General features: G+C 44.9%; 1 protein-coding gene across 2 annotated transcripts; it reads left to right on the top strand.

The window, feature by feature from the left end:
- Window positions 1–171: 171 nt before the first annotated feature.
- On the top strand, window positions 172–14,789 carry ube4a (ubiquitination factor E4A (UFD2 homolog, yeast)). Of its 2 annotated transcripts, XM_061216276.1 has the most exons (20): window positions 172–277; window positions 1,860–2,029; window positions 2,185–2,361; window positions 3,085–3,197; window positions 3,585–3,737; window positions 4,037–4,196; window positions 4,602–4,804; window positions 4,905–5,096; window positions 5,607–5,940; window positions 6,565–6,691; window positions 6,876–7,183; window positions 7,465–7,597; window positions 7,792–7,982; window positions 8,333–8,433; window positions 8,836–8,949; window positions 9,319–9,493; window positions 9,921–10,101; window positions 10,516–10,663; window positions 10,952–11,109; window positions 11,940–14,789. In XM_061216276.1, the coding sequence occupies exons 2-20, from the start codon at window positions 1,903–1,905 to the stop codon at window positions 12,073–12,075; spliced, it is 3,231 nt and encodes a 1,076-aa protein (XP_061072260.1). In that variant the 5' UTR covers window positions 172–277; window positions 1,860–1,902; the 3' UTR covers window positions 12,076–14,789. The 2 variants fall into 2 exon arrangements, 1 of the variants encoding a protein (XP_061072260.1); XR_009704592.1 differs by lacking the exon at window positions 11,940–14,789 and having other exon boundaries at window positions 9,921–10,037; window positions 10,952–11,090.
- Window positions 14,790–14,877: the final 88 nt, after the last annotated feature.

The raw sequence follows: 14,877 nt of genomic DNA on the forward strand, positions 1-14,877 counted from the left end.
ATATGAACAAGATGCATAAGCAGTTTAGCTGTTATCTTCATTTCTACATAATTTGAAATGCATGCACAGAGGTTGTAGACAGCATGCTCTGACCAGGCCCTTTAAGACAGGCCCTTTAATATGATTCCTTTCCCGTCTGGCGATGATGACGTTTTACTCATTTTTGTTGATTCAGGAACTACGAGGACATTTCATCGCTCGAGAGGAGTATAATTAAGCCAAATATACAAGCCTGGCCGTATTTACACAAATCTATACAAAATCCTTATACAACCAGGTATGATAAACTATATAATTTCTGGAGGAACTAAAATACAAAGTGATTGTTTTTGTGTGACGTTTGTTAGCAAGCTAGATTGTGAACTTGGATTAACGTAGCTTGCACACTAACGTTTCAGCTAGCTACATTTGTTAGCGTGCTTGCTAGATAGACATCTAAGTTACTAGCTAGTCACACTAGCTCAGGCAACTAGCTCAGACAACTAGCTAGCAGTGGCGCCTAGCTAGCTGGCGATCTTGTTAGCTGAGACAGCACTTGCAGCAGGTGTATCCGAATTCTCGAATATTCACAGTGGAAAAATATAGCTAGGTATAGCATTCTAGCTAGTATTCGTGTAGATCAAATAGTATTAGTTGTACTTTGATTAGCGATCCATGGAACATTATTTGGCAAGTGTGGTAGCGGATATTAGGGATAGATAACTAGCATTGCTCGTTGATAACGACGTGACAACATATGTTTCTGTACACATAGCTGTTAACTAGCTAGCTAGCTACGTCAGCAGTGTGCCACATGTGGTCGAATGTTTGTGTTTCTTTTTAGTCGTTCACCTCCTAACTAATTTAGCCAGCTAGCTTGTGCAACACTATTCCCACTCAGTGCTAGCTAACCACGTTTATAGAAATGACTAGGCTAATGAAACTAGCTAACGATACTAGCTAACATTACCTAGTTTGTTTCCCCTATCTATGGATACTTAACGATCCTCTCACCGGGTCTGAAACGCATAAACATGTCCCCAACCATTCCATTCAACTTTCAGTTCAATATCATTCATTACGAACTTCCCTTATCTAGTTAATGCTAGTTTAAATACGTTAATCATCCCGAAAACGCCAGCTAGCTACCAAAACCAATATCAACTTTGCCTAGCGACCTCTGTTTTATTTTGCTTGGCAGCAGTCATATTGAACATGGCTATCAAAGGCCAGCAAATTATGGCTAGTCTAGCTATCTTACCTCAAGTGTAAGGTGTGTAACTTAGTAAGTAGCGAGGATGATTAAATGACACTAACTTTCTATATATTGCTAGAAAATTTGAGGATGTTGAGGACAGTTTTCCTTTGTTGACAATGATTGGATCAGTCTGAATCCGCCAAGTTGTTTAACAGTTCTATACGTTCTTTAGCACACTTGCTGAACACCTTGTTAGTAAGAGAGGTCGGGGAAGAATGGCCAGACTGGTAAAAGCTCACCTTGAATTGAATGAGTTACAGCAACAGAAGACCAAGTCTAAAACATGGGTCTATTAAAACCAAATAAAGTAGTCACTGAGTGAACATGATTGGGCTAATTAAATAAGTTACAATCAGCCCTTTTTATGCTCCCCTGCACTAAGTAATACTTTCATTGCTGAACTTCTTCAAAATATTTGCCCAGTGTTATCCAGTTCTTAATGACAGAGTTGTGTAGCGGACGTCACTGTCTGTCCTTATTCCCTGACTCAGACATAAATACACTTCCACCTTCCAGTCCATTCGACCTGAAGGAATACACCGCAGCCAGACATTCTCATCCCATACCACACAGTGAGGGGCCTGTCTGCTGAGGCTTGCACTGTGCTTGTCTCTGCACTCAGGCTGGTGGGCAGTGGCTGTGGATGGAGGAATTGCCCCGGTGAGATGACCGACCAGGGCAACAACAACCAGAACATCTCCCGAAACCCCTTTGCCGCGCTCTTCAGCTCCCTTGCCGATGCCAAGCAGTTTGCTTCTGGCCAGAAACAGCATCACCAGCCAGATCCACCATGTAAGTCCAAGCAGTATAGTTCATCGATGCTGTAAGAGCATGCTGTAGTTTCTGTAGGAGAGGTGTGTGTGTGCACGTATGTGGTCTTACACAGATTTTGTGTGTATGTGTGTGGCCACACATTTACTTGTTTGTGATTGTGGGATGTGTTACAGCGGATGCATCGGGGGACAGCCAGTCAGATTCGGACAATTCGGTGTCTGACAGCATCGATGACAATGACGACTCGGTGGCGGAGATTAGCCGTTCCTTCCGCTCCCGGCAGGAGCTGTGCGAGCAGCTCAATGTCAACCACATGATCCAGCGGATCTTCCTCATCACCCTCGACAACAGTGAGTGCCACTCACCTGACACACATTACCACCCTCGACAACAGTGAGTGCCACTCACCTTACACACATTACCAGTCCAGTGTGTTTCTGGTACAAGAGTCATCTATCCTTGGTCCTGGTTTTGTACTGGTTTTTTATTTTCCATTTAAAATCAACAGGCAAGAAAGTGATAAATTAATGGGTGAATCTGCTGCTTTAGTGGATCAGTTAAGTGTTGAAGCAGAAGGAAAACTAGCACTGCCTGCAGCCTCCATGAAACATTGGCTTTAGGAAGGCCTTCCTGAAGTGATCTGTGTGAGTGTATAATGCTGAGAGATGCTGGGTTTTACTGTGACTCTGATCAGTGTGGTACTGTGATTGGGTTCTGTCATCCTGCCCTTGGCATACTGTATACTGTATTGTAATTGGTTAGATAGACTATAATTGGTGTTTATGAGTTACACCACGCTTGATGATTTTAAAACCTGCCAGTTAGTAAAGATGATCTCATCACACAGAGGGCACAAGCCAATTGAGTGACCTAAGTCAGCAGTGCACCGCTGAACTATACTGTCAGGCAACGTATAATACCTGTGGCTTAAGTGTATTTTCTGCATAAAATGCAGTGACTGAGCTGTCTGTGTATGTTTGTGTGTGTGTGTGTGTGTGTGTGTATATGTGTATATGTGTGTGTGTTTGTTTGTGCGTGTGTGTGCATGCGTCTCTGTTTGCACGTGTGTGCAGGTGACCCCAGTCTGAAAGGGGGTAATGGAACCCCACCTCGCTGTGTGTACCTGGAGGAGATGGCAGCTGACCTTGATGGACAGGACTGGCTGGACATGGATAATATTGAGCAGGTGAGACAGGTTTTGGATTGAAAGTGTTGAAACTGGAAGGTCAGTTGCACAGAAGAACTAGTGGAATTCCATTCATTATACTAATAGTAATATTACCAATTGTAACACCAGTAATTTCTGATCCTGGGTAGTGATCCAGGATCTGTGCTTGATCAGAGAGCTTTTTTCTGTCTTCAGGCTCTGACTGATTCAGGGTCAGTGAGAGTGTGCTGTCTGTGTATCTCTGGGCTCTGACTGATTCCGGGTCAGTGAAAGTGCGCTGTGTGTCTCCAGGCTCTGACTGATTCAGGGTGTCTTGTGTGTGTCTCCAGGCTCTGACTGATTCAGGGTGTCTTGTGTGTGTCTCCAGGCTCTGACTGATTCAGGGTGTCTTGTGTGTGTCTCCAGGCCCTGTTCAACAGGCTGCTGCTCCTGGAGCCAGGTAACCACCTGATCTACATGACCTCCTGCAGTGTGGCTAACCTGTCGGCAGAACGGCACGCCGGGGAGAAGAGTGCGGTGCCCTACCTGTACGCATGCTACCAGAGAGCCAAGGAGGAGGTCAGCCCCGCTCACATGGCCACCCAGCTTACACTACCTTAGTGGTGTTAGGGAACATATTAGTATATATGCAGGAGCTGCCCAAATAGGACATTTGTAAGAGCATTACTGGAACTGTCCATAAATCCACTGAAGGTGCTTCAGTTTTACAGCTGAATATGGGGATCCAAGCCCCCTCAGAAACAAATGGACTATCGTGGGAAGTGGCAGAGATTTGTCTTCATTTCCTAAATGAGGGTGGCTTGGGGTTTGCCAATAACAGAAGGGTAGTAAAGGATGTACCCCTGTGATTGCCACAGGTCACTAAAGTGCCAGAGAAGCTGCTGTCATATGCTGTTCGCTGCAAGAACCTTACCGTGTCCAACGCTCGCACGGTCCTGCTCACCCCAGAGATCTACGTCAGCCAGAATGTGTACGAGCAACTTCTAGACCTGCTGCTGGAAGGAGTCAGAGGAGCGCGTGAGTGCTCGTTCATTTACTCATTTATCTCACTCTCACACATTCACTCACTCACCAGCAATGACAATTATCTGTATTTTATGAATATATTGTCTAACTAGACATTTTGTGAAATGGATGGTATACCTGGAATATTTGCCGAAAATGTATATGAACATGACAATGGATAATGTATGTTAAATATAATTATGAATTTTTGTCCATGCCAAAGGTATATTCCTTATATCCTGATTTGGCATTTTTAGATAACAGCTGCATTGTAAGATTAATAATAATTGATTTTGAAGTGGTGCTCAAAGATGCTCATATTTGAATTTGCTCTGAGCTATTTCCTCTTTCAGTATCTGCTCTCTTCACTGTGCCCAGTGCTTTGAGTCATGTGCACCCTCCTGTTATGTGTGTCAGAGCTGGAGGAAGTGGTGGAGTTTCTGGAGGAAGTGATCGCCGCCCTGCTGGTTGATCAGGAAGTGCGCACGTTTGGGGAGGTGATGGTGCCGGTTCTGGACATCCTGCACGGCCGGATGAAGGATCTGGACCTGTGTCAGCTGCTGCTGTACTCCTACCTGGACATCCTGCTGTACTTTACCCATCAGAAAGACATCGCCAAGGTCTGGCTCAATCATTTAAAACCGCTTTTATTTTGAAGCAATTAGCCCTGGATGGACCTTTACATAACTAAGGAGGGGGCCACTCTTTCCCATCCCCCAGGTGTTAGTGGAGTACATTCAGCCAAAGGACCCAAACAGTGGCCTGCAGTACCAGAAAACCCTTCTGGGGACTGCACTGAGTGTGTCCTGTCTGCTGAAAACCCCTGGTGTGGTGGAGAACCACGGCTTCTTCCTCAACCCCTCTCGCTCCAGTCCACAAGAAATGAAAGTCCAGGAGTCCAACATTCACCAGGTGGGGGCACTGTGAGCTTTTCGGCTGAGATGCAGGTCCGGAGCTATGTTGACTGCATACCTGGGTCAGAAACGTAATTTCTTTGGATTTAGACTCTTTTCTGTGCTCGATTGTTGTTTCCTGGTGCAATTGAGCTAACCAAGAGGACCAGAAGGCGGGGTTTGCACTTCATCAGTATTTAATTGGTTCCAATACACCAGACAACCTCAGTAAAGCATAGAATATCAAGTAATTGAATCAACACAATTCGGTATTTGACCCAAGTGGTTGACTGTTTGCATGAATGTTAATCACAGAGCTTCTGTGAGCCCTTAGTCCTTCCTGTGAGCCCTTAGTCCTTCCTGTGAGCCCTTAGTCCTTCCTGTGAGCCCTTAGTCCTTCCTGTAAGCCCTTAGTCCTTCCTGTGAGCTCTTAGTCCTTCCTGTAAGCCCTTAGTCCTTCCTGTGAGCTCTTAGTCCTTCCTGTGAGCCCTTAGTCCTTCCTGTGAGCCCTTTGTCCTTCCTGTGGCAGTTCATGGGGCAGTACCATGAGAAGCTGTACCAGGTCCTGAAGAACCTCCTGCAGCAGTCGGGCGATACACGCCACCTGCTGCTCTCCTGGCTGGGCGGCTGCCTGCAGGCCAACGCCGGCCGTGCCAAGATCTGGGCCAACCAGATGCCCGAGATCTTCATGCAGACGTACGCCTCGGACGCGCTCTTCCTCAACCTGGGCGCGGCACTGCTCAAGCTGTGCCAGCCCTTCTGTCGGCCCCGCTCCCCAAAACTGCTGACCTTTAACCCCACCTACTGCGCCCTGAAGGACCTGAGCGAGGAGGAGCGGCGGAACCGCAACGTTCACGCCAGAGGTGAGCCGCTCCCAAACGCTCCTCAACACGCCCCGGCCCCCGTCCAGCCACGGGGTCACTCGGAGAAACAATCATCCGCTTCACTTCTCCCCCAGAAGTGTCCTGTATACAGGTATAAATTGGTACATAGTACGATGGGGCTGATGTTATCTCAGGAGGTGTTGTCTGGTAGTTGGAGGGTTGCCGGTTCAGTCCTCTGCTCTGGGTGTGTCAAAGTGTCCCTGAGCAGGACGCCTAACCCGCAACTGCTCCCGACGAGCTGATTGGTGCCGTGCCTGGCAGCCTTTCACCACTGGTGTGTGAGTGTGTATGAGAGGCGTTAATTGTAAAGCTGGTGTGTGGTGAGCGTTCTGGTGCAAAAATGGCAGCCGTGCTACACATTAGTGTTGATTGAGGCAAGTTCCCCCCTCATCACTGTAAGCGCTTTGAGTGTCTACAAAATGTATATAGATATGCTATATAAATGTCTATATAAATATAAATCTATCTCATCTAAAGCACTTTGGATAAAAGCATTATATAACTGCAGTCCATTTACCATTTACCTGCAGTATAATGTAGTGTTATAAGATACTTTGAGAAATATGTTCTTTAATGGTTTATGTTCATTTGGTTCTCTCTCAGGTTTGGACAAAGAGACCTGCCTGATTCCTGCTCCTCCTCAGCATGATGTAGAGTTTACACAGTCTTACAGCCTCCTTACTGAGAACCTCATCCTTACCCAGCTCACTCTGCACTTGGGCTTCCACAGGTAACACACACACACACACACACTCTTCTTCTGTCTGTCAGCATCATCCTTACCCCACTAGCCCTGTGCTTGGTCTTCATGAAACGCGAAACACACGCCATGCTGCGGTCCACACCCTGTATCTGTCTTAGACCCCATGAGTCACTGTGTTGTGTGTGTGTGTGTGTGTGTGTGTCTGTCTCAGACTCCATGACCAGATGGTGAAGATGAACCAGTCTCTGCACAGACTGCAAGGTTCGTGGCGGGATGCCGGGCACGGCGGGGGTGCGGCTGCCGAACAGCTGCGGGAGCAGTTTGAGCGCCTCATGACCGTGTACCTGTCCACCAAAGCGGCCGCCACCCAGCCCGGCATGCTGCAGGGCTGCCTCAACCTCCAGGCCTCTACCGCCGCCCTGCTGGTACAACTCAGCCTTAACAACCAGGGCCCAGAGCACACCCCGCTGTTCTTTCCCCTCCCAGCCCTACAGCACAGCCTGCTCTGCTATGTCCCAGGTACCCCCGCATTCCCACTGCATGTGCACCGCTATACTCAACCCCTATTGCACAACGCCTACAACACTCCCATCCGTTTTTTAATTTCATACGTTACTCCATGTTTACTCTGGTGCTGGTTAGAGATTAAAGTATGTTAGAGTATGTAAATGACAAAGGGTGTATCGCAGATTGGCAAGCTGATATTGGCCAATCTGCGAGGATAGCAAACACATTTTGTTTTGCATTTTTCAGCGATGGCGAAACCACATTGTTGTTGACATTATTTTTGTGTTTCCCAGAGTTCTTTGCGGAGAACATGGGGGATTTCTTCATTTTCCTGCGGCGGTTTGCCGATGAGGTCTTGGAGTCTTCGGCCGATAATTTGGAGCAGGTCCTTAACTTCATCACCGTGTTCATGGGAAACGTGGACAGGTGAGGAGACGGAGGCCTGGGGGTATATCACAAAGCAGAATTCCGGAAATAGCTAGATAAAGATCACAGAGTAAAATCAAGAACAGCTGTTTTTACTCTCTGAACTTATCCAGCTAACTGAAAAATCCTGCTTCATGGTTCTTCTGGGCTCTGTTTCTGTGCTCAAAATAACCGTCTGACCCGGTCATTTACAGGATGAAGAACCCTCATTTGCGGGCCAAGCTGGCGGAGGTACTGGAAGCAGTGATGCCCCACTTGGAGCCTGTGTCACCTGGTTTAACCCAGCCAATCATGTTCCAGCGGCACCGGGTCTTCTGCGAATACTCCCACGCCCCGCACCTGGCTGAGGCTCTGATCACCGTGTTTGTGGACATCGAGTTCACTGGTAAACAGGAGCTGCGTGTGTGTGTGTGTGTGTGTGTGTGTGTGTGTGTGTGTGTGTGTGTGTGTGTGTGTGTGTGTGTGTGTGTGTGTGTGTGTGTGTGTGTGTGTGTGTGTGTGTGTGTGTGTGTGTGTGTGTGTGTGTGTGTACTTACGCGTGCAGAAGAAAAGGTTGTTGCAGCATTTGTGGTTAGGGTCACGTTTGTGTTTACAAACCAGCGTAAAGCTGTATCATCTCCTGTCCGGTGTAATTGTTACTTGGACCTGGAGCTGTGTAGACAGTGAATAGATGTTTAAGCTTAGGTGATGTGCACAGAATCTGTCCCAGATGCCCTTCTGTTGCTCATTTCCCAGGGGATCCCCACCAGTTTGAGCAGAAGTTTAACTACCGGAGGCCCATGTACCCGATTCTGAAGTACATGTGGGGGAAGGACAGCTACAGGCAGAGCATCAAGGTAGGAATGGCCTTCACATCATGACATACAGTACACACTGCATACTGCTTTATACAAAACGTACAGTATATACTATACCCAACACTTGACATTTACACTGCAGGCTGCTTTATACAGGATGTATGCCCTACCTAATCTACACAACACTGCTCTGTACATGACGGCAACACTGCCTTTATTCATGACCCCACATGATGTGATTAAGTGATGATGTAATGGTGTTTACAGTAGCAGTCAAGTGCTGTTGCGATGGTGTACTATTACAGTCATGAAGTGATGATGTAATAGTGTTTCATATTACCAAAGCTGTGAAGTGATATATAATGGTTTTTACAATAGCAATAAAGTACTGATATGAACAGCAATAAAACAGTGATATACTGGTGTTTTACATAATCACAGCATTTGGCTGAGGACGCAGCAGAGAATCTGGAGGCCATGAATCCCCCTCTCTTCCTGAGGTTCCTGAACCTGCTGATGAACGATGCCATCTTCCTACTGGATGAGGCCATACAGGTACAGGAAGTACTATTGAAGGAGTGAATGTTCGTTATTGAGGGGGTTTTTTCCACTGAGATGTACGTATGGACCAAACTTAACCTAGAAAATGTGAGCAGGTACCTTAATTAGAACTGGGAAAGAGTGGTGAGTGGTGCCTTCAGTAAAACCGTTGTTAACTGGGTCACTGCCACTGATTGCCATGCTGAGTTAGTTAACCGCATGAGAACGTGATACAGGCTTTATAGGAACGAAGCCATGCATTAAGGGATTGAGATCTCGTGTAACTGTAGAGGAGTACATTCGGGGTCCGTGTCAGGACGATCCTGGATGCTGGCAGTGTTTGGCACGAGGCGGGCGTTTGACGGTCACTCCTGTCCCCGGCAGTACCTCAGTAAGATCAAGCTCCTGCAGCTGGAGAGGGACCGCGGTGAGTGGGAGGGGCTGGCGGCCGACGCCCGGCGCGAGAAGGAGTCCAGCCTGCAGATGTTCGGCCAGCTGGGACGCTTCCACAACATCATGTCCAACGAGACCATCGGCACTCTGGCCTTCCTCACGTCTGGTGAGAGGTGTTGTTGTGGCGTAAGACTGGCTGTGTTCCACAGGTGTGAGACATCGTCTGTAAGACAGGGTTTTGTTCTCCCTCTGACGTGCGGCAGTCTCCGCAGTGATAATAAGCAGGGCTAACATTTCTCCCGAGGAGCACGTGCTCCAAAGTGAAAAGATTTAGGAGCACGCTAAAGCATGCTAGAAAGTAGATGTGCTCCTAAAAGAAATTTCCAGTTACATTCATTCATACATACAGCACACATCAGTTTTCAGGAGCAAACGCTCCTACAACTGGTGCGCTGCAGAGCCCTGATAAGTGATATTTACATATAAGTTCCTGCGTTACATGACAGTTTTTTCCCATGGAGATACGTCATTCAAAAGTTCGCTGAAACGTACATATTTAGCTGAAGAGCATTGCTGTTTTTTTGGTATTTCAGAGATTAAGGGGCTGTTTGTCCACCCCTTCCTGGCTGAGAGGATAATCTCCATGCTCAACTACTTCCTGCAGCATCTGGTGGGGCCCAAGATGGGTGCCCTTAAAGTGAAGGACTTCAGTGAGTTTGACTTTAAGCCCCAGCAGCTGGTCTCTGACATCTGCACCATCTACCTCCACCTGGGGTAGGTCTAACTTCCATTCATGCCTCCATTTTCTCACAGTTGATGACATCACTGGGCTAAATATCAATGCTGTGGCTAAGAGGCTTTCTCAGCAACTGGTGGGTACAGAGACAAAGCCACATTCACGGCTGGCTCAATTAGCTTATTAGCTCATATTTAATAAGCCATTCGTATAAGCTCTCTTTGCACAATATCCTTAGCCGCCACAATATTAAAAAGACAAAAAATATAATGCAGAAGCATGAAACCAAATTCCCTGAAGATCATTACTTTGTTTTAATGAAAATTGCAGGTTGGTTTAACTCATCCAAAATAAAAAGAACCAATTTAAGGAAAAAACACTTACCCATGTCCGTGCACTGTACCCTTTGCCTTTACGTGTGATTTTCATGAAAGCTTCTGTACGGTTTGCAGGGATGAGGAGAATTTCTGTGCCACTGTGCCGAAAGATGGCCGCTCCTATTCGCCTACCCTCTTCTCCCAGACCGTGCGTGTGCTGAAGAAGATCAACAAGCCGGGAGACATGATCGTGTCCTTCAGTCTCCTGGCAGACAAGATCAAGGTGAGCTCACGCTGCCTTTCTCCCCAGCTCACTTTCAGTCACTGCAGATATGGGGTTTTTCTCTGGCAGTCTCTGTTAATGTGCATTGTTTACCAGTCTCAGTCTCAGTGATGTGTGTTGATTCAGTCTCAGTCTCAGTGATGTGTGTTGATTCAGTCTCAGTCTCAGTGATGTGTGTTGACTCAGTCTCAGTGATGTGTGTTGATTCAGTCTCAGTGATGTGTGTTGATTCAGTCTCAGTGATGTGTGTTGACTCAGTCTCAGTCTCAGTGATGTGTGTTGACTCAGTCCCTGGCAGACCAGCAGCAGCAGGAGGAGGAGACGTACTCTGATGCTCCAGATGAGTTCCTGGACCCCATCATGTCCACCGTGATGCAGGACCCCGTTCTGCTGCCATCCTCGCACGTCACCGTTGACCGCTCCACCATCGCACGCCACCTGCTCAGGTATCTGCTGCATCCTCTTCACACTTCATCTCCGAGCTGAGGTCTCTGCTGCATCCTCTTCACACTTCACCTCCGAGCTGAGGTCTCTGCTGCATCCTCTTCACACTTCACCTCCGAGCTCAGCTCATTCTCACGCATCACTGTTGTTTGGTCCACCATCGCATTGTTACCTGCTGGGGTACCTAGACGTCCGGAGGCTTCCATATTGTACTGGTGGACGCACCATCTGTGAGAGATTTCATACTGGATTCATATCTCCTATTAAGACCTTGTGAACCCTTTGACAATGGTCATTCAGGACTTGTTGCTTGTTGAAAACTAAGTCCAAATACACTGATGAATTTGAATCACTCATTGGAATGAATACTTGCATTCCTCTAGTTTGTTTTAATGTGCTTTATTTGTTAAGATAACTAGTGCACTGCATGATAAGGAGATTGAAGAGGCATAAATGCTAGTTCAAGGCTACATCAACTCTGAGATTAAGCTGTTCTAGCAAAGGTAGACATGTGCCATGTTTTAGCACAAATGGGAAGTCTACAATGTTTGATATCACAAAGGGCTAGAACAAAATACAGTTCACAAAAGATTTTAAAAACATAGCGAGATTGTTGTAAAGCAAGCGTACAATTTACATTAAAGCATACTTATTCTTAAAATGTAATATTAACAATGTGAATGATGGTCGTCGGTTGATGTGGAAAACAAGCAGCCCTTTTCAGGCTCTAATTCCACATGTGTGTTTCCTTATCTACACACATTGATAACGGGTGTGTTGTATTTGAGGTGAGATTGCAGGCCAGATCCCAGAATCCCTCTGTTCTCCACAGTGATCAGACGGATCCCTTCAACCGCAGCCCGCTCACAATGGACCAGATCAGGCCCAACGAGGATCTGAAGCAGCGGATCCTGCAGTGGCTGGCTGAGCGCAAACAGGAGCGACTGCACATGGGACCCAGCGGATAGAGAACTCCCTCGCTTCTGCCCCACAATGCCCCATAATACTACCCCACACCTCCCCATACCTTTCCTTTCCCCTGGACAGAGTCACTGAGACCGCTCTGTCTGCCCTGAAGATATTCCCCCACCTCCATCCTCCAGCAGAGTGGGCCAGTCATCTGAGTGAGTTGAGTCTTCAGAGCCCCTGCTGGGTAAAGTGGAAGGCTACAGACCCGGGCTACACAGTTACAATTTCTGTACAGAACCGTAACATGAGAAGAGGACAGATTCTTTTTCATGTTTTTCTACTATATGCTCTTTGCCTGAATGCCTTTCTGTCTCACATGCAAGCACATGCACATGCGCACAAAACAATTACACACACTTGGAAAAAATTATGAAATTATATAGGTGTACTCGGTTGGCAAAGAGTAGCCAATATAACAAATGCAGCAGTAATGTGTGACTTTCCAGTTTCCTTTAAGAGTGCCAAAAGTGATGTTTCAGAGGCAGGTTTCAGCTTTGACACATATGTTAGGAGGAAGTACCAAATTCATAATTGATTTGAATTGATTCCTACTTATAGTTCTACTGTACATTAGTTGTACCTATCATTTGTATAAAGTATCACAAAGGATTTGTATATCTCATTTTGTTTTTTGTTGCTTCCCCCCCCAAATATCAATATTTCATCAGTTGCATAATGCCCTTTTACTGTAGATGATGAGGAAGTCACTGGTGTTACCATTCTGGTACCATTCTGGTTTTCACACTGTTGTCTGCAGTAACTGATGAGTCTTAGAAGTACACAGTCTGCTCGTATCCTACAGCACAGCAATCTGTGTAATCTGAGACGGGCTCTTTGCTAAGTCATGGCGTCTAACATAGACGATTCCAGGCAGCCGGCATCTTAACAAAAAAATAAACATGTTCCCTTATACATTTCTCAATATAATTTATGTATTTAATGCAAGGCGCATGTTAGGAAGTATATCAGTCGTTAATATTTGTGCTATTCTGCACAGACACTGGATGATGCACGGTTTTGAAAACTGATCAGCATTTTGAAGTGATGATTGATATATTTTGTAACGTACATCTTATTTTTACTTTTAAAATGTCTTGTTTTTTTAACGAATAATTTCTGTATATGACATATTGATGTATGTTTATTTTTCATTGTTCCATGGAATCCCGTTAATTTTGAAAATGTGATTACAGTAATTAATTATCTGAATGAATGCTGAAAAGATTCATCTTAATGGATGAATGGAGGAGCAAAACAGTCAGCCTAAAGCCCCTTTTAACACAGACCACTCTACCCTGGGCTGGGAACCTGAAATGGTGTTTTAATTTCCTTTACAGAAGGTATATATCTGAGGTTGAAGCATATGAGTGACCCTGATGATCTGTAGGAGTCTAGGTCTGTAGTAGAGTTGTGCCCTCTGTCAAACATCCAGTATGTTTTGAAATCAAATCAGTTATTTCAGCAGTGAACAGCTATTTTGTCAGAGTAATTATTTTATGAAATAAAGAAGAGAAGTGAACATGAGAGAATACATACTACTTACATGCATGAGTGGGGAGTATAAGTAATGATAACATTACAATAATAAATGGGGAAGCAGCCTCACATCAGTTGTAAAATTAATTCTATCTATATTAAATATTTGGGTTCTTTAATGTTAAATGGTATTACATTTTTGAATTGTTAACTACAATCATGATCTTTCAGTTCTAAGTGAGATGTAAGGAATCATTAGTGTTTTTATTATTTAAGAATGTCACTTCAGGGCTGCTTTGCAGTTCTGTTTTTCTTTTGTAGTTAATGTGTTAAGACTAGGTTGTGCTATGCATTTCAGTATAAACCTGGTTTTATCCCATTGTTCAGAGTGCATCTGTTATTTCTCCAGTTAACTAAAGCAATCGCTATCCCATCTTCAGCTGTAATGGTTTGGAGTTTAATGTGGCCTGACTTGGACAGGCTTTCTTCTTTGCTTATTGTCTTGGCTCATTTCTCCTTACTGAGGAAAAAATTCAACTGCAACATAAAATGTAATACACTTGCTTTGTTTACTGTAGTCCTTATGCTTGTTATTGATGTTTTCCCCAATAAATTAATATTAATGACCCATGTAAAGCCAATTGTAATATGCAGGTGTGAACTGAAGACAAGTGATTATGAAAACTTGGAAAATAAATTGCAGCTGTGTTTTTTTGCGTGTGGCATACTCCGCAATGTCTAGTGGTAAAAGGAAACCTCTTTTCTGAATTCAGAAGATATTATCTAATCAGTTTTTCATAACTGACAGGAGAGAGGTTTTGGTCCTGGATTGACAGATTGAGTTTTTAAAAAAATGTGTTGTGATAAGAGACAACCTGACTAGACGGTAGATGATCTTTATCTTTGATGTTAAATAATGTACAGTGGGGATTTTCACTAAAAAGCGCTTTAGTTCAGTTGAGTCTGTTGATTCAGCCAAATGCACCATTAATGCTGCCTATAGCCTTTGGCATGTTTGTGTAGGGTGACTAAACAAATCAGAGGCTGCAATAGGAGGGATATCAGCGTGAAAGTGGTACTATTCAATAATTTAATTTAAAGTATATAATTAAATGAATAAACTATGTATTGTCATCAAAGCAAAACTGTACAAATAAATTGTAAAAAAAAAAAACAAGGAATTCTGCATAATGCGTGTATTATAAGATTTTATTAAATCTCATGGTGTTTGCTTCAACTTTGTGTTTTTCTTTTCTCATTCATTTTCATTTTATCTTTTATGCCCTATTGGCTTGGTGCCCAGACTCAGATCAAATGAGTTAGCA

This window comes from Conger conger, chromosome 13 (assembly GCF_963514075.1).
Source record: "Conger conger chromosome 13, fConCon1.1, whole genome shotgun sequence".
Lineage (NCBI taxonomy): Eukaryota > Metazoa > Chordata > Actinopteri > Anguilliformes > Congridae > Conger > Conger conger.